The 23,152-nt window shown below is 34.9% G+C and overlaps 5 protein-coding genes across 5 annotated transcripts; 2 read left to right on the top strand and 3 right to left on the bottom strand.

Annotated features, from left to right (window-relative positions):
- Positions 1 to 127: 127 nt before the first annotated feature.
- Tsp_02836 (amino acid permease family protein) lies at positions 128 to 5,296 on the bottom strand. Its single transcript, XM_003379118.1, has 13 exons — positions 4,871 to 5,296; positions 3,895 to 3,978; positions 3,654 to 3,825; positions 3,441 to 3,580; positions 2,926 to 3,369; positions 2,350 to 2,473; positions 1,999 to 2,256; positions 1,796 to 1,944; positions 1,410 to 1,657; positions 867 to 1,342; positions 692 to 809; positions 412 to 622; positions 128 to 334 (listed from the first exon to the last, which is right to left on the bottom strand). The coding sequence occupies exons 1-13, from the start codon at positions 5,294 to 5,296 to the stop codon at positions 128 to 130; spliced, it is 3,057 nt and encodes a 1,018-aa protein (XP_003379166.1).
- A 2,454-nt stretch (positions 5,297 to 7,750) lies between these two features.
- Positions 7,751 to 11,050, bottom strand: Tsp_02835 (fatty acid-binding protein). Its single transcript, XM_003379117.1, has 11 exons — positions 10,937 to 11,050; positions 10,358 to 10,383; positions 10,212 to 10,275; positions 10,043 to 10,127; positions 9,337 to 9,509; positions 9,177 to 9,287; positions 9,031 to 9,079; positions 8,842 to 8,931; positions 8,265 to 8,270; positions 7,912 to 8,013; positions 7,751 to 7,872 (listed from the first exon to the last, which is right to left on the bottom strand). The coding sequence occupies exons 1-11, from the start codon at positions 11,048 to 11,050 to the stop codon at positions 7,751 to 7,753; spliced, it is 942 nt and encodes a 313-aa protein (XP_003379165.1).
- A 1,316-nt stretch (positions 11,051 to 12,366) lies between these two features.
- Tsp_02834 (conserved hypothetical protein) lies at positions 12,367 to 12,886 on the top strand. Its single transcript, XM_003379116.1, has 3 exons — positions 12,367 to 12,508; positions 12,566 to 12,705; positions 12,755 to 12,886. The coding sequence occupies exons 1-3, from the start codon at positions 12,367 to 12,369 to the stop codon at positions 12,884 to 12,886; spliced, it is 414 nt and encodes a 137-aa protein (XP_003379164.1).
- Positions 12,887 to 14,210: 1,324 nt separating this feature from the next.
- Tsp_02833 (putative nose resistant to fluoxetine protein 6) lies at positions 14,211 to 17,806 on the top strand. The gene is made up of 14 exons (XM_003379115.1): positions 14,211 to 14,607; positions 15,326 to 15,525; positions 15,659 to 15,749; positions 15,820 to 15,916; positions 16,004 to 16,157; positions 16,210 to 16,249; positions 16,308 to 16,475; positions 16,537 to 16,630; positions 16,694 to 16,774; positions 16,867 to 17,032; positions 17,086 to 17,165; positions 17,238 to 17,363; positions 17,417 to 17,546; positions 17,609 to 17,806. The coding sequence occupies exons 1-14, from the start codon at positions 14,211 to 14,213 to the stop codon at positions 17,804 to 17,806; spliced, it is 2,022 nt and encodes a 673-aa protein (XP_003379163.1).
- Positions 17,807 to 18,729: 923 nt separating this feature from the next.
- Tsp_02832 (conserved hypothetical protein) lies at positions 18,730 to 22,496 on the bottom strand. The gene is made up of 21 exons (XM_003379114.1): positions 22,366 to 22,496; positions 22,257 to 22,310; positions 22,160 to 22,201; positions 22,026 to 22,094; positions 21,919 to 21,972; positions 21,824 to 21,868; positions 21,684 to 21,711; positions 21,550 to 21,598; positions 21,459 to 21,495; positions 21,329 to 21,391; positions 21,073 to 21,138; positions 20,989 to 21,012; positions 20,866 to 20,925; positions 20,661 to 20,724; positions 20,524 to 20,615; positions 20,385 to 20,463; positions 20,170 to 20,325; positions 19,889 to 19,991; positions 19,569 to 19,819; positions 19,441 to 19,497; positions 18,730 to 19,377 (listed from the first exon to the last, which is right to left on the bottom strand). The coding sequence occupies exons 1-21, from the start codon at positions 22,494 to 22,496 to the stop codon at positions 18,730 to 18,732; spliced, it is 2,172 nt and encodes a 723-aa protein (XP_003379162.1).
- Positions 22,497 to 23,152: the final 656 nt, after the last annotated feature.

Below are 23,152 nucleotides of genomic sequence, written 5' to 3'. Positions count from 1 at the left end.
CAATGCAATCATTTCCCACGACTAGGTTCGTTCTGTGAAAATCTATTCATGTAAAAATAAGGGGGGAAAAGAAAGAGATACGTGAAACTTTTGGCCATATTGGAATTTAAAAGAAAAAAATTGCAAACTATGAATAGAAAGTCAGCACAGCTTGTTGATTGCCGCGCAGAAACAACAACGGGCATCGTACGTCTCTAGAAACGAAGTCGAGCCAAGCCAAGTACAAACAAGCAGGCAATACCCCTTTACGCGGTACGGGCAACGTCAGCACAACCAAATGCGCATTGGTTGAATGTTCCTGCAGCAACTCCTTTATTCTCAATTGCCTATAGGTCTGTAAAACAGTAACAATTGCAAATTAGAATAAGTTGAGATTAAGAAACAAAATTGAAAAACAATTTTCACCATTACCTTTGACTTCTGAGCGACAAAATCCGAGTCACGGATAAAAATACCTTTGGTCAACTCGTCATGCTCAGCTACCGAATCCGAGTCCACCATGTAAGGCATAATGAACTCGTTGAATTCTTTGATTAATTTTTCGGATGGCTGTCTTGACAAATCTGGTATCACCATAACACCTGAATAATCAATGCGGAATCTCGACAGTAACGCTGCCATGCTAAAAGAAAAGCAAAAAAACAAAAAGTAAGTTATTTTTTCCAAAAGAGAAAAATAATAAAAATCTCACCTGCGCTGCTCACGTTCCAATTGACTTCGGCTAGAGGCTACAGTAAACACTCGAAGCTTGGCGCCGTGCATGAACGAACCAGCTTGAGTAAGCAAATGCGGTACCAGCAGACCCAAACCTTGAAATATAATAATAATAATAATAATAATATAATGATAATTTTATTATTATCTACCTCCGTCATCGAACAACCAATAAACGTCGATGATTCCTCGTTTTACTTTCGTCTGAAATTGATTAATCTCGTCTAGCAAAGCACGTTGATCCACGGACATGTGCCGATTTCTGGTCGTCTTAAAAACCGATGGAATCATATTGTCAAGCACGTGAGGCAGTGTGACTTGAGCGGGACCGCTGTTTTCAGCCAAGAAATCCAACACTTCACCAGAATGGAATGGATCATCGTCAGCGCCTTTGCGATCCGTACGTTCCGAATCGTCCTTGCTGGACATGTAAGAATCTTGCCTCAAAGCGAAACACTCGTCTGACTCGACGTGGCTGTTCAACGAAAGCAAACCAACGGTCAAGGCGTTCGGGTTGGCAGACGAAGTGCCATTTTCAGAATCATCACATTTGGCCATCTGTTCTGATAAGTCGAGACCCTTTTTCAAGCGAAGAATTGCCAAACCGCAGTGCTGATCAAAGACAGTACTAGAAAATGGAAAATTAATAAATAAAACAAACGAATACTAATATTAATAATAATAATAGCTTTTACTGAATTGTTAGAAAATAATCCCGAATCTCTTCAATCGAAGCATGAAGCCAATCGTTCTTGAAGCCAATCAGCACGACATTTGGTCGCAGTTTGCCAATGCCCGTACACTGCAGAAGCATCCTCAAGCCGACGTTCAGTGAATCGCTGATCACATACGTGTAAAATGATTTCACTTGTCGTGTTTGAAACCAATAATACAACTGTTTCACCAACTTGTCCATTGTATTTCTTTTCATTTGCAAAGTCACCTAAATTGGGATTAATTGATGCTATTTGGGCAGAAAACGAAAACCAAATTTTTAATAATATCAAAAAAGTTCTACAGGAATGATATGCCCGCATAACAGTAGACAATTGTCTTTGGTGATGCTTGAAGCGAAATCTACCAACGACGGTCTGTTCATTGGATTTCCAGTCAGCACCAATATCTGCGGTCTGTAATTTTTCACGTGCTCTTCTGTGGATGACAATTTCAACGCTGCATGGAGTGCATTTTTGTAAGAGTGAGCCTGACCACTTGAACCCCAGTTGACATCTACAAAATATTATTAGAAACAAAAAAAAAACAATTGCTTTGCTTTCTGTCCACCTGGCTTTCTGTAATGCAGGTAAACGTAAAGAGCGCCGACAAATGCGAATGTAAGCAACGATGTCCACCAGCTGATCACAAACATAATTGCAATGCAGATCAACGCGCCGAACAAAGCCAACCACTGATTGTAATACTTGAAACTTGGTCGAAAGCCTGGTGAGCCCGCAAAAGAAGCATCAAAAACGGCATAATTCATCAAAGCATAACAGGCCAAAAAAAAGTTCGAAATTATCGGAGCAATTGTATTTATATCGCCTACAATGGAACAAAGCAGGATAATTTATATGCTCTTCTCTTCTCTTTTGTTGATTGAAAAGAAATGAACTTTTTACCAAACCGTACACTTACCGATAGATACAATGCCCAGCATGAGAAAGAATCCAAGTAAATAAGCTCGTCGTGGTTCATCGTTCTTGCCATAGCCGACTGAAAACCAAGAAATGCCTGGAAAAAGCCTGTCTTTGCCCAAAGCCTGCAAAAAGAAGAGAAAGAAGAAGAAGAAAATGTTCCAAGATGAAAACATTTCCATTTTCTTTTTTCCTCTCTCACTTGGAACAATTTCGGTCCAGAGACGAATCCAGACAAAGCGGAGCTGAGCGTGGCGGCAAAAATGCCGGCAACGATTAACGGTCCCCAAGCGCCGAGTAATCCCAAAGTCTACAAGAAAGCATCCCCCAGTCAGCGCAGTGAACATGCAGAATACATTTGTTGCTTGGTCACCTGATTGTAATTGGAAATACCAAAATAACAAGTACCATTGACCGAGCAGTTGGCCAAAGTGCCGTTGTACAAGTCGTCCAATTTTCCGGAAGCATCTCTGAATTAGAGAGAGAGAGAGAGAGATAAAGAGAGAGATAGGGAGGGGGAGGGTCAGTGGTCCAATGATTATAACCAAAGGGACAATAATAAATAATACCTAATAACTGTTGAGCCGGTAATGACCAACGTGCCGGCGTAGATCAAACTGGTCAATAGAATGGCCAACAAAGTTCCAAGTGGAATTGCGGTGGATGGATCAGCCAAATCGCCGGAAATGTTCGCACCGGCCATGATGCCGGTGGTAGCCGGATAATAGACAGAGAAGACGGAAAAGAACGTTTCGCCTCGCCAGTCGGGGAAGAAGTTTGTGGAAAATGTATCCCAAGTGTAGCCGGTCACTCCGCGAGAGCGTTTCTCATCGTTGACCGGCAAAAACGTACCGACCATAAAATCGACCAACGATACCGCCAGTGCGAACAGCATGAACACTTGAGCTTTGGATTCGAAAGAAATGCCAACACACACGATGCCCATTATCAGTATTGCTGTCAGTACGCCAATGAAACGAATCGCATTCAAGCCACCGTCGAACAGTGAAATATCAGCATCCTGAAAGTGCAATGCTCAATTCATATTACTGGTACAGTATGATTGATTATATAGAAATATTTTCTGCTTACCATTAGCACGTCGCGCAAAGTTTCCGAAAAACCGACAACGCAAAATGAAGCCGAAACAACGTTGGCAAAGGCAAAAATCAAACCAATACTTCCACCAAATTCAGGTCCCATCGATCGTGATATCATAAAATACGCACCACCTTGAAAATTGCAAACAAATACAACAATGATAGACAATAAACATAACAATCAAACAGTGCATATCAATTTTACCTCCTTTTATGTCTCCGTTTGTGCATATTGCACACATGGATAAAGATGTGATCACCGACACGCCTGCGCCGATGAATATTACCAACAAGCCGTATCCAATTCCAGCATATGCGGCCATCCAACTTATGCGCAGAAATAAAATTGTACCCAAAATACTCAAAAAACATCTCATCTAAAAGTGAACATATATTTTTTTCAACTGTGTCGTCTTATTGCAATTTGCAATAAATTGCAAATTTACTAGAACGCCTTGTATCCATCCGAGTTTCAAACCAGCTGATGATGATAGATTCGTCGACGCTTTTGATTCGTTCGAAACAGTTGGCTAAAAAATTCAAATTTAAACCAAATACAACTATTAATCTTACTGTTGGAAGAAGAAGAAAAGATTATATATATTTTTTATTTTTAAATATCAATTTTTTGAAGAATAGGGGATTCCTGCAACATAAAAAACAAAAAAGATTACAATTTTCTGATATCGATACTGCTCTGCTTTCCAACTACCCACCTGCTGTTTAACAAGCATAAAATAAAACGCTCGTATTGATGATGATAAGCATCGTTTGCATCACTTCGCTATTCTCAATGATCAATGAAAATTAAAGCACTGGACCGTTCAACGTGTTTCCACTATTATCGAGCAATGGACAATTATCGTATTGTAATTATAATTACGACAATTTGTAAAAATTAACAAAAGAAAACTTGAAAATCATTCGACTGCAATATTAACAATGCATAATCAAACGTCAAGAAATTGATCATCTGAATAATCAAATTTCATAACATAACAACAATAACAAATTTTCTTCTTTCAAAATTCTTCTACACATAAATCATATGGAAAAACTGTTTGTGAAAATTAAATTTCGAACAAAATAACTCATTCAATATTTCAATTTCATTAATTGAGAATATTAATGAAACATCGTTGAAACTGATAACAATTAAACACATAGTGATTGCTCTGAGTATAAAAATCGACTGAAATTTCAACTATATAAAGCTGATGCAAACATTCGACAACTTGTTGTAGGTGTTTCTTGATCCATTATAAAATAAATAAAACTTTTACCAAACAACCGATTCAATTATAACTAATTAAAAATTTCAATTTCACCTCAAGATAAACTAAAGTAATGGCAGTCAACAAATTACAATCATCACAATACACACATTGTACTGTACAAGTAAAAAATGTAAAAAAAACTTACATTGAGCAGTTTGAAATTCTCCAAACCAGCATTTTCACGACCGTAGTGCTCCTCGTGCAGTTCGGCCAAAGACGGCCTGCTTGCAATGGCACCTTCGATGGACAATATATTGCGATAATGATTGATGTCGGGTACACGTTCCACTGTCTGAACCTCTCGAAAACTTTTGCAAAAAGTCCCACGACGAGTATTGACGTTGGAGTTCGAGTGAACCGAGTTGTCGTCGAGATTTTCATCGGCCACGCAGAATTTCACTTGCTTTGCCTTCGCATCTTCTGCCTCATCGGCAGAGTTTTGGCATACCTGGTTGGCCGATGCGTTGTTTCCTGACGCATCGTCAGCGTCCACTTTGTTCACCTGGAACCGAGAAGAGATACGAGGAATATCTCCACCTTCCTTTTCGTCGGCAGTCGGCTGCAATTCCATTCAGAACCAAATCCTACACACACAAAATATTCATCAACGAAGTAAACGGCAGTAATAAGAGTGGGAGGAGAAAGGGGCTATGATGCGTATTGGGAAACTGAGAAATCGAAAGCTTTCAGCCAATGGATGATGAACAATCGACTCCAGCAGCTGTTATACAATGCAAAAGCAAACGTCGATAATCATCAATCAGCTGCTCAAAGTTGCGAGACAGAAGAACGCAAAATTCGAAATCCCTACCAACCATCCCTGAGATACGATATGCTGGATTAAAATGGAAACAACGTTTGTCAAAAATAAACAATTCAACTAACAAACGTTGCCGTCAATTTATGTTGGAAAATACGTCGTCTACACGCACGTTCAAAAAAACTCCAAGCACGAAAACGCTACCCACTACTACTACTATTGGTCGCTTTCAACAGCCGTTCAATTACACGACTCACCAATAGCAAAATGGAAAACAGAAAAATATTCAATTGCTCAATCGTGAAAAAAATGAACAAAACAAAAGAAAAAGAAAAACAACTCACACAATTAACAAATTGTAGAATTTAATCAGTTTGTATTATCTGCAGATCAAAAATCAAACCAAGTAACAGACAGCGGACGGTAGCTAGGGGGCACTTACTATGCCTCACGAAGAAAAACTCTACCAAAGTCGAAGCGTGAAAAACGTTGTTAAAACACTTGTCTCAACAAGCCCGATGAACTAAACGATAAATAAAAATCTGTATAAATAAATATATATTTATTTTAAAAATGTTGAATCATTGAAACAGAAACATGTTCGCCGTTGAACTTCCTTCACCTGTTGCTGCAAGTGGCCAGAATTCGTTCCAACTTCGACCCAATTGACTGGTTTCAAGTAATCTCAGCCTGCTAGAACCGGCTGCTATTTTTCATAAATTTTCTTCCGCCTAGCTGCATCAAGCTCAAAAATCAAACCGACGGCCCTAGTTGTACAAGTTCAAATTAAAACACCTTACAGTCAGCGCTTACTTTTATGCTGATTTTCAGGTACAAAAAAATTTGAAAATTTTTTTTCTGAAATTAAATCTAAACAAAAATAACACTTATTTCAGTTTTTTATACATTTATTAATTCCATTAAATCGATATTCAAATATACATTTTACAGAACATTTTTTGCATAGATATGCGAAAAAAATAAAAGATTACACTAAAATACTAGAATTGTTGAGAATGTAATTTATCTGAACTGGTGCGCCACTTGTACATTTATTTCAAACAATTTTGATGCTAAAATGCTCTACAAATGATCTGTATTTTTAACCCCTTCTTTTGCGTGGGTTTTGCAGTGTGATTCAACTCAAACGATGATAACGTGTTTGCAGAACAAAAAACCCAAATTAAAAATGAATCATTGCATTTCCAAAGAAGGAAAAATAATTTTCTCTTCCTATTGTTCGACGAAAGCTATTGCCCAATTTAAGGTGAAAATAAGACTAACCGCTGTTTGTGCATGAATCAGCAATTCCCGGAAGGTGAAAAAAAGTACGCATTCATTATCACTGAAAGGATTTTGTTTTCAATAAACAGCAGTCATAAATCATAAGAATTTTCAATTCATAAGAATTCACCCAATCTGACAATGGTGAATGTTTGCAATTTCTCGGCGTTTCAAATATGTCGTCCTTCTTCAATAATTTTGAAATAGAATCCAATTAAAACTAGTCGAGAATAATGTTTCATGAGAGATGAAAATTTTTTATCAAAAGAAACTGCAATCAACTAACTAAATTAAAAATAAAAATAAAAAAATTCCACACGAGTCAACCTTGTACAGTATGCAGAAAAGTTTGTGATAATCACGTATTCTTGAGAAATATCTTTTAAATTACAATATTCAAAATAATAATTAAATAAAGTATTTCCTCTGATAATAATATAATTATAAATGTGTTTGTTTTCAAAGGAATATATTTTTTGAAATCAATATGATGTAAATCAATAATTTGTTTCTAAATTGACCAAGCTACAATTCACCATGGACAGCGTCATAGCAACATGGATTATGTTAAGTCATTTCTGCAGTAATTAATTTTGAGTCATTATCTAAACAAAAATTATTAGATAAGAAGAATTCACCACTGTTTCAGTGAAGAAATGGACGATTAACAAAATAAACAATGCAATGATTTCAATTTTACAATGAACTTAATAACTAAATGGTCGTGGAATTATTTAATGTTTTGTTAATTGTTAGCAGGAAAATGATAATTTTGTTTTTTCTTCAAAATTCTACAAACATTAAAATAGTAAAACCTGAACTCACTCGCCAAAGCAGAGCAAACTATGTATGCATGTATGTATGTATGATACGTTGAATTGAGAAGATTGTGTTGTTCATAGGTAGATCAAGTGAGTGTGAAACGGCAGCTGCAGCACTGAATAAATGCCAAATAAACCAACCAATCGGCGGCGGGATGCTTTACAAGCCAAGGGAAACTTCACCGAGTGAAACGAACGTTTGACTGACTGACGTTGGAAGAAGTTGCAAGCGCTTTTTGGCTGTTTGAAAGCAAATGGCTTCAGCTGCTTCTTCGACTGCTGCTATATATATATATATATATATAATGTGCTGCAAATGACGACGACCGTGTTGTCTGCGAAGTGGGCAAGCAAAATCCGCTCTTCTGGGTTCGATTGAGCTTACAGCTGAGGCAGGTGCTTGCTTCGTCGGGCTTTTCTTTGCTTCAACAGAAAGCAGAACAAAATCCTACGCCCTCGCTTTTCACAGCACACCTTTGAGCAAGGTGAAAATATTCTCCTCCACTGTTTGGGTTGTCAAAATTTTTCGCAAAATTTCGCTTTTTCCAATTCCTGATTCAGTACTTTCAATCAAATTTCGTATTTGAGATTTTCAATTTTTTTTCTTCAATCAATATAACAAATCGTTGAAAATTTCATTCATTCCAATTAAACAATTTACAAAATATACAAACGAAGTTCTGAAATAATTAAATGCAATTTAAAATAAACAAATGAATAAACTAAAACGAATGCTGACTGACGATGACCAAATTAAATTCAAATTTCAATTTTCAACAGTTTTTCAATCAAATTTACTTTTTCACAATTTGCATTGTTATAAAACGAGAGTTTCGTATTAAATTTCATCCAACTGGGAAATGAAAATAATTTCACCCAACATCTGCATGCAATTTCTCTTTGATTTCAATAAAAGTAAATCGATTTCCAAAAAAGTTGGAATTCTTTACTAGCAGTTGCTTTAGAAAGAGTTTCAGTGAAAAATCAATCTCAACCGAAAGAACTACATAGCTCATCGTCAATTTTCCATAATAGTCTAAAAACTGTGGCAACAAACATTGCAAATGAACAAACAATTCACTCTAAAGAACCGCATATCATTTTCTTTTCCGAATGATGAAACTTATATAAAATAAAAAGAAAAAGAAACCTAAACAAATCAACTTATTTATTTTAAAACCAACAACGTTCATTATTATAATTTATCAAACAAAAAAGAAGTTCAAGAAAACATCAGGAACATTTAAAAACGCAAACGGAAATCGCCTATTACATCAGAATTCAGACAAGCAGGCAGTGAATAAGTGTATTGGCACTTTGCAGTTGTAAAAAACCACCGCTCTGTAATATAACATTCACACAAACATTATCTGGAATTTATAACTTATGTCGGCAGTAATGAATGAATAAATGAACAAATCACGAAATCATTAATTTAACTTATTCGCTGGAGAACACGAATACTGGTAACATTACCACAAATGCAAGTCTATAAAAACGAGCACAAATTTCAATATTCAACAGTTTTATAAAATTAAAATTAAAATTAAAATGCTACATTGTTTCCTGTGAGAAAAACTGCATACCGTAATAAGTTTGTCACCTTCAAGTTTCCGAATAAAAATGCTATCTTTTTCACCAGGTTTAACGGCTTTTTGCACTTGTTTTAATTCTCCATTTTCATAAGTAAATACAGTCTACAAAATAAGCAATTAATAATGAAATAAAAACACAACAATGCTTTACTTTAACATGTCGACCGTCAGGAGTCACCTCATCAACTTCTTCACCAAGACGGAAAGAAATTTCCAACGTACGAAACGTAGAAACGTTGCGCAGAGTCCAAACGTCTCTGTCAAGTGAAAATTCAACGACAGGTGAGGCAGCATTGGCAATTTTGCGTAACAAATAATTCACACCTTAAAATAAAACGCTTATAATAACAGAAGAAAAATTCTAAGCATTCGAATTCTAAGCGACTGTCTCATTTCACACAATTAAATTTATGCTTCAATTTATGAAACGACAGATAATTATGTAAGACAATTTCAAATTTCGATTTCACTTACTGATATAAACGAATCAGAAAATCACAAATAATTGATACAGGTCAAACAAAGCAATTTTACAAGTATTTTCAAATGTCACTGAACTTTTTACTACGCATCTTTGAAGCATACTTTTAAAAAACAAAATCTTTAAATCATTACATCAAGCCAGATTAAAATTTTACACACACACAACATTGCTTAATTATATAAGCTTATCAACTATTTGTTTTTGAACAATGCTACAAGATAAATTTCATAACAAATTTTGGTGACATAAATAAACATATGAAATTTCTTTAAATATGTTAAAATATTCAATGACAGTATCAATGAGAGAGGAAACACATAATATATCCATTAATTTGAACTATTGAAAATGATACTCAAAATGTTGAACATACCAAGCGCTTTCATAAATTCATCAAAATTCTCTGAGGAAACGAATCTGTATTTTCCAATAAACTTTTCCGCCATCGCCACTTTATTCTGGAAAGGAAACAAAATTAAAGAAACGTAATTATATAAGTAAGCCGAATGAATAAGAAAAGGTAAACGACTACTCTATCAAACTTGTGTAAGGTCAACTTCTTTGTAAATAGTTTCAAAAACAATGCATACCAGAATGCAAGGCAAGCTTCAAACTTGTCACCCAATATATAAACGAAATAAAATACAATCATTGAAGTTATACTATTATCACTGCAATACAGATAAACCTATGCAAACCTATTAAAACTTTATGCTGAAAGAAAGAAAAATAAATATCAAGCTTTAACTTTTGAAGTTAAAGTTGAACTTATTGCTAAAATAAAAGCATCGTATTTACCACAGTTTAATTACCTTGTAATGTAAAAGTATTCAAAGCAGACAACAATATGAGGGAATTCAATTATATGAAACAACAGTTTAACTTCAAGTAAAAATGCTACTTGAAAAATGTAAACTTCAATTACTACCTTTATTTCAAATTTTACCTTCTGTTTTTTTAAATGCGCTAATTACATACTGTAATTTTCTGTATACTGTAAATGTGAAACAGCAGGTTCAAAGATGAATAATCCAGTTACATAATATTAATATGTTGAAATTAAAAATAAGTTTAAAATTAAGGAACTGATATTCACACTACATGATTACATCTACACTGCACATATTTACATAAATATCATTTTAGAATACAAGTGTTGATCAGCATCAGCGACAAAAGAGAAAGAACAAGTGAACACTGCGCATGCAAAACCTATACACAAGAAACCAACGCAGATTAGAAGACGGAAGCTGAAATGACAATTTACTGTAACGACCCGCCGGGTGGGGGCGGCTGATCTGCCTCCGGGTTCGCGCCAGTTCGTCCGCCGTCGCTCTGTGTTTGTTCTTTCCCGCTCTCGGTCTCGTTTTCTCGTCGACATTCTCAGGACACACTTCCACACGTACTACTTGTCTCCACGTCGGTCACCGCTCTGTCTCCGAAAAAGATCCGTCTCCCCCTATTGTCTTGCTGACAGTCTCCCGGCTTACGGCCCTTCTATAAATCAGCGGCTTGTTACGCGTGGGCTTTGATCCGCTGCCCCAACGGATCATCGGTGACCCGCTGAACAACGGCTAATTAGGTACCGACTTGTCGTGTCATGAGGGTCTGTCGCCAGAAGCCACCCGCGGTCCTCGCCGGTGGCGACTTTGAACTGGGCGGGATGGGAGGTTTTATTGCCGCGGCTCTGCGTCTACCTCAGCCGGACCTGCAATGAGCAACGCCGCCGTACAGCACTGGTTGTTACATGACCAATTAGATAGTGCATCAAGACCACGTATTCCAGTGAGAAAAACATGTTGCCAAATAGCACAATTTTATCATATTATTTACAGAAATAAAGTAAGAAACGCATAAAATATATGTATGTACTGGGTGAGTTTTTCACAACGAACAATATATAAAAGTACGTGCAAATCATCGTAGAGTTACAGTATACTAATCATAAATTTTTAATATATTTATTTATATATGCGTTTGTGCATGTTACTGACAAATTTTTCATCTTAAAAAACGCGTAGTTGCATAGTGTTATATCCTGTAAACTTGTACTTGACAGGAAACGTCAGGCCTGTGCAGTTGCAGTAATCATATAATTCAACAAGTTGTGAAAATTTATTTCCCTTACTTTGAATTGAATATCGTTATACAAATAATATGCGAAAAGAAGCAACATAAGTCAAATAGCTTTCTTAGTTCGAATTCAGTTTTTCGTAGACTGTTGTGGAAAAAGACATTTTGAAATAACAGAACTGAAGAGTAAACGCGGTGAATTGGCAAAGATTCATGAATGATTAAATTGAATAGAAAGTTCAATTATTCATCATAAAAGTGTACTTTGTTTTACCAGTCAAAACTGTAATAATTATACATTTTTTAAATAATAGCAACCGTGAAAAATCTAGAAACTGATGGGCATATATGAACAGAGACAAAAGGTAGATCAGGTTGAAATAGTAGCGCAAATGGAAACTGAAAACACCGGATAATTTGCAATGCAAACTTGTCATACAAGCATGAAAAGCAATGGGCTTTGTTTTCGTGCTAAAGCAAACCAGTTGATGAATTTTGAGGCAACAGGCAACCGTTTTTCACTGATAAAATCAGCAAAATTTGAACATTTTGCATTTTGCAAACAGTCAACGACCAAGACGACCCTTGATCTACACTTTTTCCGATTGAAAAAAGCATTTTAAAATGAAACATATTTGTTCAATCTTAACGGTACTTTTACTGCCTTTGTTGGCTGACGGTTTTGTGGAAACTTTACGAATTCAAGGGACTCTGATGTGCGGACAAGTACCACTCGCCAATGTTACTGTGCAACTTATTGAAAGAGGTACAAATAAGCTTAAAAAGGGGGGAAATAACTGAAAAAACTCCTTTCGTTGTTTAGACCCAGGCTATTTTTATCAGCTTGCTTCAACAGTCAGTGATTCGAAGGGTTATTTCGAAATTGAAGGTTGGAATGAAGAATCGGCCATGGTCGAACCGTTCATCCACATAAAGCATACTTGTGGATTGGAAGATGACAAAGTAACACAATATCGAAACAACTACTGATGAGTGAAATATGTTCTTGTAGAGCGAACCTCTGTGCATGAAAATATACCCGTCGCTAGATTACGTCGTGCAGCCGCTGCAAAATCTGAACACTGTTTACGACGTGGGCATTTTGAATTTAGAAGCCCAATACCAAGACTTGGCATACTGCTGATAAGGAGACACACACACACACACACACCAACTCTGTAAACAATGAACGTCATAATGTAGATAACGTCCCACTGAAAGGTCGGAGAAATTTGCTTAAATATAAATATATATATATATATAACATTGTAAATTGCACAAAAGTGTTTTCTTCAAAATGTTGCATTGCTGCTTTTCATCATTTTAAAATTCTTCAGTAAAATCAAATTTCACATGCAAATTGTTTCTACTTGTATAAAGTCGATCTCCCTGGAGTGGAATTCTTTTCACTGAAATTCGTACATTTGCATTACTAAAGGCATGAAGTTAATAAATTAGCCGTTGAATATCTCTCAATTTATTCTACTACTACTAATTCCACTACTACTACTACTACTACTACTACTACTACTTCTAGTGCATTCTTCTTGAAAGTGTAAGTTGTTTCTTTAATTTCAACTATTCAGTGGTTTTTTCTCTCATTTAATAAAAATATTAATACATAAATCTTTTCAAAACTTTTCCCTGTAACTTATTTCAACTTCAGTGCAATAAAATTGCCCATTCGATAGCCAATTTTACACCAGTTGAAATAGTTAAAAAATATAATAATCATAACAACACATGGTCCCCCCCCCCCATTGCAGATATATTATTGATTGGTCGATTGGATGAAGAAACATTTGCTTTCTCAACGGCTGCCTTTTCTATTTATTATTATTATTATTGTTTTTTTTGAATTGTTCGTTTTGAACAAATTTGAAATATATTTCAACTTTTACATAGCATGCCTCAAATGCAAACCTTAATGCAGAAGAGAGTAGTAGTAGAAGTAGTAGTAGTAAGAGAAATTAAGCCGAATAGCAAAAGCTGTAATTGTTGAAATGAATTGGAAAAAATATCGCTAATGTTTAATTGTGGTGGTGATGAATGTAACAAAAATATTCATTATATAGAATTTTTTAGTAAAATATAATGAATAAAAGCTAGAAATAGAAGAAAAAGCATAAGAAGAAGGGGAAGTTGGAAAAATGAGCTTCTTCATTTCAGCGTCGTTTATTCTAGCGTTGGTGATTTGTCAAAGGCGCATCATCGGCTTGACGCTGAAGTAAACATAACTTTGCCGCAGCTGACGTCGACGACTTTCATCAATATAGCTGGGAGAGCCATTGTGCTGCTGGGTTGTTGTCGAATTAACTGACGACCGAAGGAAAAGTTGAAAAACGAAGAGAAGAAGCAACGAGAAGCAGATTGCATTTTACGCATCCGTAAAATTTGTTTGAAAACTGTTTCCAATTTCAAATTTCACACGTTGATCAGGGCAAGAAAATTTGAATTACATACCTACCATGCCGGCTCGACAATGCTTCGGTTGTTGGTGCTGTTTGTTGCTTTTGCTCACCTCGTGGTTCCACGGTTGTCTAGCAGCGCCGGATGAAGAGACCATTGCCGTTCCCACGCTTGGGCTGTTGTTCACCAAACTCAAGGAACTAGCGTCACTGTTGAACAAGGAAAAGCTGATGGAAACATTCCAGCAAACGCCAACGAAAAATCTGACAAAAATAATTGCGGATCAATTTCAACTGTTCGACCAGTTGACATCGATCGACAATGATCAGAGGTTCCTGTCGGCTCAGTGTTTGAGTGATTTGATTTTCTTGGTGACCAGCTTGAAAAAAGTTTTCGAAACGAACAGCTTCCATCAGCATCCTAAACCTACCGACCCTATAGACTGGACTTTGAAAGGTACTCTTATTCATTTTTATAGCTAATTCAAATTAATTGTTAATTTCAAAAAAAATTCCCTCCTGTTTCAACCAACAGTACTGCACGATAAAATACATTCAACAATCATTTCATAAAACTTAAAAAACACTTTGGTACATAATTGACATATGCTTAATTAACAAATGACATTTGTTTAGGGAAATTGCAATTTGTCAATTTTGATAAATTACCATTATGAATAATTTGAAATTAATTCATCAAATAAATACCACTGCTAAAATGCAATTTCACACTCACCAAGTTACAACAGCTATTGAAAAAACTGGAAAGAGAATTCTGTTGCACATAGCAAGCTGAGCTTTTGAAATAATCTAACACAGATATTAAAAAAAAAACATGCACTAAAAGTGCTCTTATAAATTATTGTCAGAATTGTCATCTACGTTTTCATACTCCAGCTGATATTCTCTGTACAATAATAAACAATGCTTCCAAGAAATAAACTAATAATTTATTTTCATTTAACATTTTATGACGTTTCATTTTCAACAAAAGTGGTGCCATAAGAATTCTTCTGATAATAAATAACAAATCAAATTCTAATCTAACTACAATAAAGAATGTTAAACTTTAAATGACAGGCGATCACTTCTTTCTCTAACGGACGATTCAAAAAATTCCGTTTCAACATTTCAACTTTATGTAAACTGTTTAATCATTCATTTTTGATTTTCAGTTATTGACTCTTTTGGGAAAATTCCAACCGGAATTTTGCACGGAAACTATTGGATGCTAGGAAACTACGAAGAATGCATTGCAATATCCGTACCATCAACACAACAAGAGTACTTTTCTTTCTGTTTTTCATTTCGAAAAGCATATGATAATCTAACTGCATCTAGATTACGTTGGGAAGGGAAATACTGCCTGTATGAGGTGAAATTTCACGAAGAATTGATTAGTTTGGAACCAAAATTCACTAATTTTAGTGGAGTGAGGGTTTCGCATCTTATCAATTTTAAAATAATCTATAAAATTTTCTCCTTGTAAACGCGAATTTTTTTTTCAGAAATGCAATGACAACTTACCTGCTGTTCGTTTTGGAGCCTGTCTACCATCATCATGCACGCGTGAAGATGCAACCATTCTTGGACACAAAAGTATGTTATTCCATGATGTATGCTTTTACTTTTTCCATGTTTGCAATTTCTGAAAATGATCATTTTACAGTCAATAATACTTTGCAAGGTATTGCTTGTAAATTTTCTGTTAACTGCCACGAACGAGAGTACGTGATCAGCAAAGATCCTGAAGCAGTGGTAGCAATGTAAGCCAGTGAAAAATTAATATTAAATAATATCTTTATGTTTTCTCTTTGAATTCCCATGCAAGGTGTTATTAATTTCATTTTCAGAATTCTTCTGCTTGCGCTGCTCGCTTTCATCGTTTTCAGCACACTGTATGACATCTGTGTTTTCCAAAATCAACAAAAAATGGTACCGTCGTCTGCTACATGCGTCATCGAATCCAGAGACTTAACGGAACCGCAGTGCTTGGTCACCAGAGCGGTATTTTCAAATGTTTCCCTAAATATTAACAATTTTACATGCTTGCTTTTAGCATTCACAAGCTCCTGACAAACCCACTTTGGAAAAGCAACGTAAAAAATAGGCGGCAAAACGTTTCGCAAATCAAATTTAACAAATTTCCACTTTCAGATGGTTTCGTGAAAATTTTGTTGGCTTTTTCATTGCGAAATAATGCAAAAAAGTTATTCAGTATGAAAACTAGCGCAGGTCAAATCACATGTTTGAATGGTATTCGGGTGCTCAGCATGTGCTGGATAATCTTTGGCCATACTTATTACTGGGCAATTCCATACATCAGTAATGATGATAAATATTTTTCAATTATTCCTTAAAATTATATTTGCGGTTCCATTTCTAGACAATGTCATCGAAGCGTACAAACTGCCGGACAACATATTCAATCAAGTTCTGCTCAATGCTTCGTTATCAGTAGATTCGTTTTTCTTTATTGGGTAATTTGTACACGTTAGGTATCAGGGTGAACTGCAAAATCAGTTGTTGCTTTAAAATTGTAGTGGCACCTTGCTGTCTTACATATGCTTGAAAAAGATGAGCAAAACTTCAACCTTAATTCGATCGCCTTTATTTTGGGCACAGTTTTTCTTTCACCGCTATCTGAGGTAGAATTAAAAGCATTATATTGTAAGAAGAAAAAATCAAACAATTTCTGTGAGAATTCTTTTGCCAGAGTGACTCCAGTTTACATGGCCGTTTTGGCTCTGCATGCTGTGCTAACCAAGTACGTTTCAAGCGGCCCACTGTGGGATACAGAAGGCTTCGATCGTGAATCTTGCGCAAAATCTTGGTGGACCAATGCACTCTACTTGAACAACTTCCTAAACCTCGATGACGAAGTAAGAAATTATCACCCACTGAAACAACTTTAATATGACATTCCTTTTCTCAGTGTATGACTTGGACTTGGTACATGGCAAATGACATGCAATTTTTCATTCTTTCCGTACCACTACTTGTACTTTATTTAAAGTAAGTACTGATCTGCTGAATATCTTCTACAGAGTAAGTAATACGAATAACATAACAAACACATCGTTATAGAAGGGAAAAACTTGCTATTATCATTACTACGTTGATAATCGCCATCTCGTGTGTGATCAACATTGTAATTCTTGACCAAAATCCCGACTGGCCTCCAATAGCTATATTTTCTGTCAACCCTAAACAGTAAGCAAGAATTCACTTTTGAAAATACAGTCCTAACATACCAAAAAATTCAGATTCGACATTGTAGACGTGTACTGGGATAAAGTTTACATAAAGCCATACACAAGGTGTGGACCGTTTCTAATAGGCTTGCTTTTCGGCTATTATCTGCATAAAATACGTCTAGTTAAAAAATTGCCGAAAGTAATTCAAAAGAAAATTAGTATTTTTGCTGAAAGAAAAAATTTCAAAAACATCATTTTCAGGTAGCTGTTGGCTTGTGTTGGACAGCCTGTACTGGCACAGCGTTGCTGGTACTCTTCGGCCTTTATGATTATTCAAAATCTTTCGAAATTACTTACGCTGCCAAGTTGATGTACGGTGGCCTGGCACGCATCGCTTGGGCAATAGTTCTTGCCTGGATTACATTCGCCTGTACAGCTGGATACGCAGGTGGCGAATGAATCTTAACAAAATTACATAGACTTTCCATTTGTATGCAAACCTCTTTTTCAGCTCCATTAAACGACTTTCTCTCCTGGAAAATTTGGATTCCACTAAGTCGACTCACCTACAGTGCATATCTCGTACATCCAATTTTAATCAGATGCTATTACGCATCGCAAAACAAACCACTGCATTACAACAACAACTATCAAATGGTATGCGATTATGCTGTAAAAATAAAAATATAAATTTCCCTTTTACAGGCTCATTACTTTCTCGGTCATTTGCTTTTCTCTTTCTTGCTCGCTCTGGTGGTCAATCTGACTTTGGAGGCACCTTTTCAAGTGCTGGAGTCATTCTCTTTAAATACAAAAGATCGAAATATTCGAAAAATTAAATAAAAGCACCAGCCAAACAAAAACGCACACTATGAGATTCGGTGATTTATCGATCAAATTAAAATCGTTTTACAATATACATTTTACCTTCGTTTCAAAAAATAAAAGTATGATTTTCATAAAACGTTTATTTCTGATTGAAAAAATCGATTTCATTCGTATATCATCCCAAATAGTAATTACATTCATAAATTTTACTGAAAACAAACTACAATCTAAATGGGCTCAATGGGCGTCAGTAAATATAAGAAATTAAACAGGGTCTGGGGAGGGGCATACTTACCACTGACATGGAAATACACTAAACATATATATTGAATAATATCAAATATAGTGGTGTGAAAGAAAAACAAACTCTCTGACTGCTGCGTTCTGCAATCAACACGCTCCTGGCTCTTTAGCTCTCAGCACGTCTAAAATTTTAAACATAAAATTACAGTACTAAAGTGTGAAATGAAAACGCTTTAGAAATAGAAAGCACCGTAAAATAACAGGCGAGTATAGTTTAATTAAAACCAATAATAAAGCGCGTACGCCTAAGCTTACCAAATATCCTCGGACACCTCTTCCACAACTCGCTCAGTGTTATTAGTGCCGTTTTGCTGTTCACATTCAACGGGAAAGCTAAATTCCTCTTGATCAGTCCTCTCCGACTTCTCTTTCTTTAAGCATTCTTTCGAATAACTTTCAAAACTTTCCTCATTCAAAGGAATAATTTGCTCTGCCTCTTTGTCAGTACCACTTTCATTACCCAAAGCTTTTTCCGTTTTGCAGATTTCTGACTTGTCAATTGATTCTGCCTGATCAACTTTTTTAATATGCTTGTCAACCTTTTCTTTCACATTATGATCATTCACACCTCCTACACGACTCTTACCATCATCATCTTCTTCATTTTTAATATACTCCACTTTTTGCTCCTCATCCAAACAAATTTCCCTACCAACCAATCCACTGCTCTCACCAACAACTTCCACACTTTCCCCAATTACGTGTTCCTTTGCTTCCGACGATGGCAACAATACTTCTTCTTTATCACATTTCCCTTTTACCTCAAAGGTGTCAGGAAGTTCTGTCATATCGTCGGCTTCAATTGCCGAATCTTCGCTGCTAGCATCTACATTTCGATCAGTGTTATCAACATCGCCGTCTACAGCTTCCGCATCGGCAACAGGCATACCAAAAGCTGCCTAAAACAAAGATTAAATTCTTCAAAAAATACAATGAAAGTAACAGTTTTCCTTTCTACATACATCTTCGGGTGCATCTGACTCAATAATGTCTGAAGTTTTTAATTTCATCGCATTTTCCTGAAACACAACAAATATAAAAAAAATATACAGACAACTATAAGATAAAAGAACAAGCACAAAATACTCACAAGTGTATCAGATCCACTCAATTCTATAAATTCAATGGAATGTTGATTTTCAGACTGTGGTTCTTCCACTGGATGCCGGTCGTCATCTTCGAAATCACATTTAGGCGAAAAATCTGAAACTTCAACAGCAATCTGCTTAACCTCCATTTCTTCTGTTTCATGAAGCGCCGGTGAAAACTGATGCAGGCCCGTCTTGCTTCTCAAAGATTTCAACTTTTCTTTTACCTGATCCTGTTCTTTTTTGATCATTTCTACAATAAAAAATTGCTATTGATTATTAATTAAAAATACACATCAACAACAGCTCTTCAATCGTTTACCATCAAATTTTCTTTTCGTCTTTTTCTGCAATTCTAAAGTGCGAATTGTATGCTTTGCAGGCAAATACAGTAAACATGGCGAATTTGTCGTTTGAATATACTTCTGAACTATTTTCAGCTGAGTTATTTTATGATTCATCTAAAAGTTACACCATCATGCATGTTCTTCACAGCACATATATTAATTTTTACTTAAACTTTAGTTTTAATATAAATAGTTTGCATTTACCAAATCAAATATTTCGAGCTTAATAATGCACAAAATTAAAAACAAATATTACCTGCGATAGCAAAATCTTGTCATATTTCAGTTGTCTTATTTCCGCTTCATGTTGTCGCCTTTTCTCAAACAGTTGCTGCTTTTCGGCACGTAGTTTTTCATGTTCCACTTTATTCTGCTCTTCTAATTTTGCATCTACTTCACGCTGCTTTTCTTCCTAAAATTAGCTCACTGTCCAGTTGCATAAAATAGCAAAAATAAACCACAGATTCATACCTGAATTTTAGTGTTATTTTTTTGTTCCATGTCAAATGTTTTCAACGTATTTAAAAGTCGACTGAACATCCTTTTCTCTCTAAAAATACACAAAAAATGCAAACATAATTTTAAAATAAATTAATGAAAATCTATTAACCTCGCTTTCACTGCTTCGTTCTTATTTTTCTGCTTCTCTTTTATGTATTTCAAACGAGACTGTTCTTTTTTAACAATGGAACTAACAGCTGCCTAAAACAAATTTATTTATTTATTAAGAACATTAAATCAGATTACTGTAAGCATTGCCTCATTTTGAACAGAGCAGCTCTTCAAACCGCCATCTTCGTCTTTGGGAAATCTTAAACATAAAAAAGTCAATTTTTCACAAATTTCATCATTTTTATCAGCATATCATTCATACAACTGCTGCATGATAAAAATTTATAATTTCCTGTGCAAAAATCTCACACATTTAATTTAAAATCAATTAACAACTCACTTTATTGGATTAAGTTCAGAACGTCTAATTCTCTTTCCATTATTATATCCCTGATCTCTTCTATAAGTAAATACATAAATGACATCAGTGCACACGAATAACTACTTGGTACAAATAAATTACTTGTCCAAATCCAGCTCTTCTTGCCTGTAAATAAAAAAACTGTATCATTAATTTAAACTTATTTACTAAACTTTAAAAACTTACCTTCTTCCTCTAAATTTATCATTTTCCCAACGACCAATATCACTACGCTTTCCCTCTAGTAATCTGCTAAAATATTACGCAATTTCAGCAAACATTTTTATAATAATAAATTTGCTTCCATAAAATTGACATTTTACTTTAAACTAAAATCTTGCACTGCATAGAATTCATATTACAGTATTAAACATTTTGATTAATATTATTACTGAAATGTTAAATAAATATAAACGCTCAAATCAATATATTATATTCCTACCCTCGTTCAGTTCGTTTTGGCCAGTTTTTGCGACGAAATCCATATTCTTGATCTCTTGGGAAGCTAAACAGTAAAATTATGTGAGTTAAAATCATAAAAAAAAATTAAACTTTCGTTACTTTTCTTTTACAGTATATGACCTTTTCGTGAGAATGTCCTGCTCGACACTAAAAAAATTTGCATGTCTCACTAATATAAAATTATATTACAAAATCAATTACTCTGAGCAGTCATTCGAATAGCCCCTCTTGCGTAACTTGAATTCACCTTCTTGAAATTCACTAAACATAAACACAAATAGTCAATCAAATTTGTTTATTCTTGAGGCATTAAAACTGTACCTGTCCTGATTTACGTTGGAACCGAATATGTCTTTTGAAATTCTAAAACATAATTAACAATATATAAAAAAACATTTAATATTTTCATTCCTTATGTCAATTTCAAATTTTTATTTTAAACACCTATAATAAGTCAAAATTATGCAATTCATACCTGCGATTTGTAGAAACTCGCCGTAATGTTTCATAATCTCTGCTTCTGAAAAGACAATTGTAAAATTATTTGTCATAATTCTCACCTTATCCTACTTTTCTTCGAATGGTCGTTTCCTTTCAAGTCGAAATCCACTACTGGTTCCTTGCCTTAATAAAAACAAATCAGTTTTACACAACCAAAATAAATATGTATAACTAACAGTTTTTGCCTATTCTCGTCGCCAAAAGAACGCCTACGAGCTGTCGAAGTTTCTTGCTGACTAGAAGACCTAAAAAAGAATTTAAAAAACAAATAATAATCTTAAAATTTCTTCGTTGTTATCAAAATACAAACCAGATTTCATCGTCATCTCTAGTAGCTGCGTTTTCGAAATATCTAAAGTAAATTTATATAAGATCAAATAATAATTGATTGCTTGATTCAAACTCACCGAGCCTGACCCACATTTGTAAAGCTGCCACGACCACGTATGGCACGTCCACCTCTAAAATTAAAGATTTAGTAATGACGGTACCGTTAAAAAGAAGCAACTGTTTCACCTCCGTGGATGAAATGCGCGGCCAGTCAAATTTTTAAAATCATCGTCAATTTTTTTCAAAGACTCTGTCAATTCGCTCAATCTTTCATCTACTTCGGCACCATAATCTTCCAATACTAATGATTCGGTCATTTTAGCGTATGCAACTAATATTGCAAGACTGTCTAAAATGCAGCATTACTTGAATTCTACAAATTCAACAACACCAGAAAATAAAAAATACAAAGTAACACCGTTTATCACGGTAAATACAAACATATGCTATTGCATTTTAATTCTGTTTAATAGTGTGCTGTTATCATGTATTAATATTAAGCAACAATTAATGCAAATAAAAACTAAATGCTACATGAACAATGCCACAGTACACAAAGGAACAATCTTACCTAAATGAAATTACCATGACTGTAACCCTAGAAAAAAATCAGGTGTAATTTTTGTATATTTTTCTTTTTGTAACCTAAGAAGAAAATAATTCATCAAAAATAACACTATGTATATAATTAAAAATTTATTTTTTATAATAAAAATGAAATAACTTTAAAGTTAAAAGCTTTTATAAATAAGATCACATTGTTGTATTTGAACATATTATACAAAAATATTTGCCATATTTATCAATTTATATGTTCATAAGCCATTGATACTATTTGAACAAATTTTTTCTTTTAAAATAAATGATTCTTATTTTTCGGTAATGCCAATTTTTCCGCATTGTTCTACCTTCCTTATTCTGTTGCTCACAGTTTATTGCTATACATTAAAGCTTAAATATAATAAACTTGCCC

Source organism: Trichinella spiralis (genome assembly GCF_000181795.1).
Source record: "Trichinella spiralis strain ISS 195 chromosome Unknown Scfld2, whole genome shotgun sequence".
Taxonomy (NCBI): Eukaryota; Metazoa; Nematoda; class Enoplea; order Trichinellida; family Trichinellidae; genus Trichinella; species Trichinella spiralis.
The sequence above is the reverse complement of the archived record's forward strand: the minus strand, read 5'-3'. Positions and strand labels throughout refer to the sequence as shown.

Bases quoted from the DNA above. Each gene is read 5' to 3' on its own strand.
- Tsp_02833 (XM_003379115.1), top strand. From the start codon at position 14,211: ATGCCGGCTCGACAATGCTTCGGTTGTTGGTGCTGTTTGTTGCTTTTG. The intron at 15,917-16,003 runs GTAAGCCAGTGA...TTTCATTTTCAG, and splicing joins CCTGAAGCAGTGGTAGCAAT to AATTCTTCTGCTTGCGCTGC. The intron at 16,250-16,307 runs GTAAAAAATAGG...TTCCACTTTCAG, and splicing joins ACCCACTTTGGAAAAGCAAC to ATGGTTTCGTGAAAATTTTG.
- Tsp_02834 (XM_003379116.1), top strand. From the start codon at position 12,367: ATGAAACATATTTGTTCAATCTTAACGGTACTTTTACTGCCTTTGTTG. The intron at 12,509-12,565 runs GTACAAATAAGC...TTCGTTGTTTAG, and splicing joins TGTGCAACTTATTGAAAGAG to ACCCAGGCTATTTTTATCAG. The intron at 12,706-12,754 runs GTAACACAATAT...ATGTTCTTGTAG, and splicing joins GTGGATTGGAAGATGACAAA to AGCGAACCTCTGTGCATGAA.
- Tsp_02836 (XM_003379118.1), bottom strand. From the start codon at position 5,296: ATGGAATTGCAGCCGACTGCCGACGAAAAGGAAGGTGGAGATATTCCT. The intron at 1,945-1,998 runs GTGGACAGAAAG...AATATTTTGTAG, and splicing joins CCTGCATTACAGAAAGCCAG to ATGTCAACTGGGGTTCAAGT. The intron at 1,658-1,795 runs GTAGATTTCGCT...ATCCCAATTTAG, and splicing joins CAATGAACAGACCGTCGTTG to GTGACTTTGCAAATGAAAAG.
- Tsp_02832 (XM_003379114.1), bottom strand. From the start codon at position 22,496: ATGACCGAATCATTAGTATTGGAAGATTATGGTGCCGAAGTAGATGAA. The intron at 20,464-20,523 runs GTTAATAGATTT...GTGTATTTTTAG, and splicing joins AACGAAGCAGTGAAAGCGAG to AGAGAAAAGGATGTTCAGTC. The intron at 19,498-19,568 runs GTGAGTATTTTG...GTTGTGTTTCAG, and splicing joins TGAGTGGATCTGATACACTT to GAAAATGCGATGAAATTAAA.
- Tsp_02835 (XM_003379117.1), bottom strand. From the start codon at position 11,050: ATGTCGACGAGAAAACGAGACCGAGAGCGGGAAAGAACAAACACAGAG. The intron at 10,276-10,357 runs GTTTATCTGTAT...ACAAGTTTGAAG, and splicing joins GTTTTAATAGGTTTGCATAG to CTTGCCTTGCATTCTGGTAT. The intron at 9,080-9,176 runs GTATGCAGTTTT...TCGTTTTTATAG, and splicing joins AAGGTGACAAACTTATTACG to ACTTGCATTTGTGGTAATGT.